At 49.1% G+C, this 6673-nt stretch overlaps 1 protein-coding gene across 1 annotated transcript; it reads right to left on the bottom strand.

Moving 5' to 3' along the window:
• Window positions 1-665: 665 nt before the first annotated feature.
• Window positions 666-6077, bottom strand: LRRN4CL (LRRN4 C-terminal like). The gene is made up of 2 exons (XM_053369950.1): window positions 5112-6077; window positions 666-2164 (listed from the first exon to the last, which is right to left on the bottom strand). Exon 2 carries the CDS (start codon window positions 2157-2159, stop codon window positions 1281-1283), a length of 879 nt encoding a protein of 292 aa, XP_053225925.1. The 5' UTR covers window positions 2160-2164; window positions 5112-6077; the 3' UTR covers window positions 666-1280.
• Window positions 6078-6673: the final 596 nt, after the last annotated feature.

Here is a 6673-nt window from a genome sequence, read left to right as displayed (position 1 = left end):
GGGACCTTCTACCCACCAAGCGGAAGCTCTGTCCACTGAGCTGTGTCTCTTCCCAGAGGTAGATTCGCCTATAAACGTGAACTGAATCAAATTTCTCCCCCACCACTAGTTGTAGATATCTCTGAAGTTTTGTACCTCTGTAATGTTGTTTTATTTTTTAAAAAAACCTCTGATAATAAATACATAAATAAACATAGATTCTTGCAACATCTTAAAAGACCGTCTTCACATCCCTCCCAAGAGCAGCCATCCTTTTCAAGAGAAGAAAGAATTGGAAATGACAATTTGGCAGGATCTGAATACATGGCTTCTTCTTGAGCTGACTGAACTGGTCCAGGGGCTTTGAGTGGGCACTTGGGGAGTGACAATGACACAAGTTCTTTGCAGTCCCCTCCCCAAAGGGGGTATGTAGAGTACAGGGTTGAGCCAAGACATTTTGCTGGAGAAGAAACAGTATGTTGTAGGATGATGATGAGGAACTTCAGGCTCGGAGTCTGAATTGGCCCTCCAACTCTCTCTCTCTGGCCTTTGAAAGTATCCCCAGGCCACACCCTTCACTGGCCCTGCGTCCAATCCACATACAGAATCAGATTGGACTCAATGTTGAGCATTAGTTCAGCACTGGTGACAATGGAACAGTGTTATTCATGAATGGCCCTGTCCTGTCCTCTAACATTTTGCTGCTGCTTCTTAACTGCCTGAATCCGCTGCCTCATTGTGCCTAATGGCAAGTCCAGCCCTGGTAGACCACAGTTCAAAATGGTGGTCCAGGTCAGATCTGTCTGTGCACCCTCTCTCAGGCCATGAAAGTTCAGGGGAGTGGACTGGTTCAAATTCCCCAGCGCTGAGAGTTCAGAATCGCTCCCCTTCTGCCCCAGAGGCAGCAGGAAAAGAGCTGGGCGAAGGTCCACGAAAACGACAGAGCCTTTGAAGAAAACATCTCTGAAGAAAACCGTTGCCATCTCTGTGTAGACAGCATAGATGGCACCAGTGTTATTTTTCTGAGAAAAAGAGGTGCTGGAACCCACCATGAATGCCTCACTTGTTCTCTTATAATGGCAATGGTGCCCACCTGCGAGGTACCAGAACTGAGTTCCGGAGAGTTCCGGCTGAAAAGAAGGCCTGGATAAGACAAAATTGCTGCCCCTTCCACCCTGGAGGCAGCAACTAACACAGCATTTTAAAGGCAATGGCGTCGAGTGAAGCTCCCCCAAAGAAACAGAGGCTCGAACTCTGAAGCAACAGAGATGCCATCTTGCCAGTAGACGCCAACACCCTGCTCAGAGCTGCTCCTCACTGCGGAAAGAGCTGTTTGCAGCTCCGTCCAGGCCTGGCTCAGCGTCGAGGATGTTGTCCATCGACCCGCGGTGAGGATGCTTCCTCCTGTTGCGGACGCAGAAATGCCAGGCCAAGGCGGAGATGACCACTAGGATGAGGGTGGCAGCCAGCCCCGCAGCTATGTAGGCATAGGGCATTTGGTGGGCAGGGGTCCGGATGAGGCGGCATGGCCCATGCTGCTGGGTGCCATCGTCCGTGGGGCTGGATCCGGCCCGGTTGGATGCCACGATGCAGAACAGGTACTCGTGATCTGGCAGCAACCCTGAGACAGCCGCCAAGCGGAAAGTGTTGTTGAGGGCCGGGCCGGAGAGGAAGTCGCCGCCGACTAGCTGATAGTGCAAGCGATATTCCTGCACTGTGGAAGAAGGCGCACACCAGCGCATGCTCGCTCCCACCTCGCTCGTGTGGACCATCTGCAGGCGGGGCGGCTCGGGGGGCACATCTGGGCCGGTGACCCCCGGGCACAAGCACCCGCTAGCCCTACTCAGCTCCGCGCAGGGCACTTGGAGGTGCTGGCAAGGGTTGTATTTGCAAAGGTGATAGGGCGGCTGCGGGAGGCCGGGCGTCTGGGGCTCTGAGGTCAGAGGGTAGTCGTAATCGTCGTAATGTTGATCGTCAGGATAATCCAGAGAAGGTTTGACCGGAGCAGGCGATGAGGTCCTGTCTTTGCTCACCGCTGGGGCATTGCTCCCTGAGGGATGCGGGAAGAGGGGGTTCTCTTTCAGGGGCACGGGCAAAGGGTGCCCCATGCTTGTTGGTGATGCCTGGGGGCAGAGGGTCAGGATCCAGGCCGCTACCAGAAACAGCCCTGGGATTTCCATGGCTCCTGGTAACAGATGGAAGAGAAGGGGAAAATAGGGGTGTTTTTATTTATTTTAATAATAACAATAATAAAAATTATTTATATGCTGCCCTCCCCAGCCGAAGCCGGGCTCAGAGCGGCTAACAACTGTAAAAGTAACACAGTTTACATAAAATCACAATCAATTAATTGAAATACATTCTAAAATCAATTCATTCTAAAATCAATTCAGAATCAAATTAATGGCAACCATTGGGCTGGAGTTCTATGAGAATTACCAAAGGACTATTGGTCTATTTTTTTCTAATCAATTTTTTCAACATATGACAATGTCACACAGATAAATAATGAAATATCCCACCCTAACTCAGAAGCTGGTGTTTATGCAATACATAAACAACCAAATACTTATCCCAAACTATTATTTGTACAGAAGGCCATAAGCAGTTTAAGTTAATAAAAAGTACGGTAATTGTTTTTTAGAGCTGTTTTTAAATGGGAAGCTGCCTTATAGAATCATAGAATCAACACAAGAGTTGGAAGAGACCCCAAGGGTCATCTAGTCCAACCCCCTGCAATGCAGGAATCTTTTGCCCAATGTGGGGCTTGAACCCGCAACCCTGAGATTAAGATGCTCTGAGGTATCACAAACCCAATTTACAAAGCCCTCCACAACTTGGGTCCACACTATCACAGAGACCATATATCTCTGCCCAAACACTGAGATATTTGAGGGAGTCTTGGTTAGTGGTGTACCACGGTTCAGAGACATGGCTCTTAACTACCAGAAGTGGTGTGTTCAAAATTGTGGGTCCAATTCTGTGGAACTACCCTCCTGACTGAGATAAGAACCCAGCCCATTCCCTGCTGAACTGCAGGTGCTTGACAATCACTTTCTAATTTCAGCATTTTAAGGTTCTTCTCCATTTCTAGGGTTTATTTTAATTGTTCTTATTCTTTGTACAGTGTTCTTTAAAAAAGTATGCACACTGCTTATAAATTATAAATATTAAGTCGTACAGTGGTACCTCGGGTTAAGTACTTAATTTGTTCCGGAGGTCCGTTCTTAACCTGAAACTGTTCTTAACCTGAAGCACCACTTTAGCTAATGGGGCCTCCTGCTGCTGCTGCACCGCTGGAGCACAATTTCTGTTCTCATCCTGAAGCAAAGTTATTAACCCGAGGTAATATTTCTGGGTTAGCGGAGTCTGTAACCTGAAGCGTATGTAACCTGAAGCCTCTGTAATTCGAGGTACCACTGTATATAAATACAGGTCTAAAATAAAATACCCCCCCTTGCATCTTTCTGTGTCAGCCCATATGGTGAAACATTCAGAATTCCTAAACCACCAGATCTGACACTACGCATTACTATTTTGAACGAGGTGACTGCTTGTGCGTAGCCAGATTTATGCATGCTTGTGGCTGGATTCAAGGTCTGAATCAGAAGTGGTAACCCACAGGATGAGGAAACCTGTGGCCCTCCAGATGTTGGCTGCGTACACACCAGACCTTTAAAGGACCTCACAAAAAGAATTATGGGAATTGTAGTTTACCCCCATAGAGCTACATTTCTCAGCACCCTTAACAAACTACTGTTCCCAGAATTATTATTATTATTTTGAGGGGGTGGGGAATGTGTTTTGCATATATTTTAAATGCACAGTGCATTCACAGCCTAAGTTGGGGGGGGGATGAGTGAGACGAGGGTGCTGCTCTCCCTTTGCAAACGCTGAGGTGCTGGATCAGACCAAGGGTGTATTCTAGTCGAGCGCCCTGTACCCAGAAGCGACCTGCAAGAAGGCCTCATCTGATCTGCCTCTACTGATTTTGGAAGTAGAGTTCTCCTGAACCAGAGGGTCCATCACTGCCTCCTACAGGATCTAGAGCAAGGAGACGGGGAACTCAGGCCTGGAGTCCAAATGTACCCATCCAGGTCTCTCTGCCAGATTCCTCAGGACCCTGTCCAGGCAACATCCCTCCTGAGGCTGCACATAAGGTAAAGGTAAAGGTACCCCTGCCCATACGGGCCAGTCTTGACAGACTCTAGGGTTGTGCGCCCATCTCACTCTATAGGCCAGGGGCCAGCGCTGTCCGCAGACACTTCCGGGTCACGTGGCCAGCGTGACAAGCTGCATCTGGTGAGCCAGCGCAGCACACAGAACGCCATTTACCTTCCTGCTAGTAAGCAGTCCCTATTTATCTACTTGCACCCGGGGGTGCTTTCGAACTGCTAGGTTGGCAGGCGCTGGGACCGAGCAACGTGAGCGCACCCCGCCGCGGGGATTCGAACCGCCGACCTTTCGATTGGCAAGTCCTAGGAACTGTATATCTGTGCGGGCTGAACTACAGTTCTCAGGATTCTTGTGGCGTGGTAGTACATGTACCCATATTTTTTGCTCTATAAGACGCACCAGACCACAAGACGCACCTAGTTTTTGGAGGAGGAAAACAAGAAAAAAAAATATTCTGAATCTCAGATGCCAGAACAGTAAGAGGGATGCCTGCACAGTGAAAGCAGCCATCCCTCTTGCTGTTCTGGCTTCTGTGATAGCTGCGCAGCCTGCATTCGCTCCATAAGATGCACACACATTTACCCTCCACTTTTTAGGAGGGAAAAAGTGAGTCTTATAGAGCAAAAAATACGGTATATATCCTGAGCTGGACCCTTCAACAGCCTTCCTTAAGTGTTTCTACCAAGCTGGAATGTGCCCTTGGACTTTGACCATACCTTTTCCTTGCCCGGATAAAGCATGTGTATAAAACAGATTACTATACAAACATAAAAGTTACCTTTCTTCCTATATTGACTCTTTACTTCTGGCCCTTCCCGCTGCTAGTATGCGCCACCCCTCCCAAGATGGGAATGTGACACCCCCCCCAAACAAGCACCCCTGCTTTACCCCAAGAGGAACGCAACTTAAGAGGCGAGGAGGAGGATATTGTGCCTCAAGGGGGCAAATTCACTCACCTGGATGGCGGATGTCTGCCTTTGGTTGCTAGGCAACAGGCTGCCGGGGGAAGGGTCTCTGCAACAAGTTATTACCCAAAGGATGGAAGGTAGCAGGAACCCCCCTCGATGAAAGAACTACGATGGAGCTGTTTTCAGGAATAACAGGACCCACCAGGCAAGGACCAAAAGCCTGTGGTGCTGAAATGGGGTGTGTGTGTATCAAAAGCTGCCCGTTTGGGGGGGGTTGGGGGCACAATAATTGCCGCCTCAAGGCTGAGGAGCAATCTGTGGTATCCGTGGAAATGATAAGCAAGAGCTCCTTGCGCTGGCCTGCCGGGAACTAGCAAAGTGGTGGCCTCTTGCGAAGCCCAAAACCCAAACTTTTATATCCTCCTTGTGGGATGATCTCATCGCCCCCCTTCACAACCTCTTCCTCCCCCCCCTTTACAGCTGGGCCCAGCCAGTGGGAATGAGTACAAGGAGGGCTAATGGGCGTGGAAAATTCTTTGGCTTGACAGGGACCCCCCTGGCAGGTGCCTGGAAAGAAAACAAATAGTGCCTTATAAGGGCTATTCACTTCCTTCTCGGAAAGCCCTCCTCTGGGTAAGAGAGGGAATAAATAAGGGTTGAGGAGAGAGACAGAGAGAAAGTAAAAAAGACCTGACAGGAGACAAGGAAGGGTGTGTGTGTGTGCTGTGTCACAATCCCAAGGGGGGGGGGGACTATTCTTACATGGGCAGACTGATTCAGGATGTTCATCCCAGACAGAGGGAGAGGCATTTTTCTTGCTCCCAGACCAGCTCTGCCCTGCCTGGAGCCATACACTCACCCAGGTCTCAGCCACTCATTGAAGCATCAGCACAGACAAAAGACACTCTCCAGGGATCATCTTACACCCAAAGTGGTGCCAAAAAAACGTGATTTACAGTGCAGTGGGGGGGGGACTTTCCAGATGTTGTTAGACTCCAACTTCCAGCCAATGGTAAGGAACGATGAAAGTGGAAGGTCACAGGTTTCCCACCCCTCGCTTATATTATCATATTTGCTTTCTTTCTTCGTCTTCCGTTCCAAAAGGATCTCATTGTCTTTTTCTTTACCGCTGGGCTTTCTTCCCATTTTGCAAGCCGAAGGACTGAGGCGAAGGACAGCGAGGCTCAAGGAGAGACCACACATGGAGACCAATAGGAAATAAGCTCGCCACCTCCCCCATAAAACAGGCCTCCTACGATTTTATGAGCCACAAGACAGGCAGATGTTCAGCAGGTGAAGCCACATAGCTCCTTCATGTCAAGAGAAGCTTATTCTGTTGAGTTTATGGCCTGTGCAAAGCTATTTTGATGTATTTTTCATCTTTGTTGGAAGCCGCCCAGAGTGGCTGGGGAAACCCAGCCAAATGGGCGGGGTACAAATAATAAATTATTATTATTATACTATTAAATACATGGAAGCGGTGTGGGTGGGTGGGTGGGTGTGAGAGAGAGAGACAGACAGAGAGTCAATAAGTGAGTGAATGAGTAAGAGAACATTAGAAAGCAGTGATGGGACGCCCAGCGCGAAGTGTCTCCGGTCCACACCGGCCA

The sequence above is a fragment of the Podarcis raffonei genome, chromosome 16 (assembly GCF_027172205.1).
Source record: "Podarcis raffonei isolate rPodRaf1 chromosome 16, rPodRaf1.pri, whole genome shotgun sequence".
NCBI classification, from domain to species: domain Eukaryota; kingdom Metazoa; phylum Chordata; class Lepidosauria; order Squamata; family Lacertidae; genus Podarcis; species Podarcis raffonei.
The sequence above is the reverse complement of the archived record's forward strand: the minus strand, read 5'-3'. Positions and strand labels throughout refer to the sequence as shown.

Coding starts and splice junctions, on each gene's coding strand:
- LRRN4CL (XM_053369950.1), bottom strand. CDS start 2,159: ATGGAAATCCCAGGGCTGTTTCTGGTAGCGGCCTGGATCCTGACCCTC.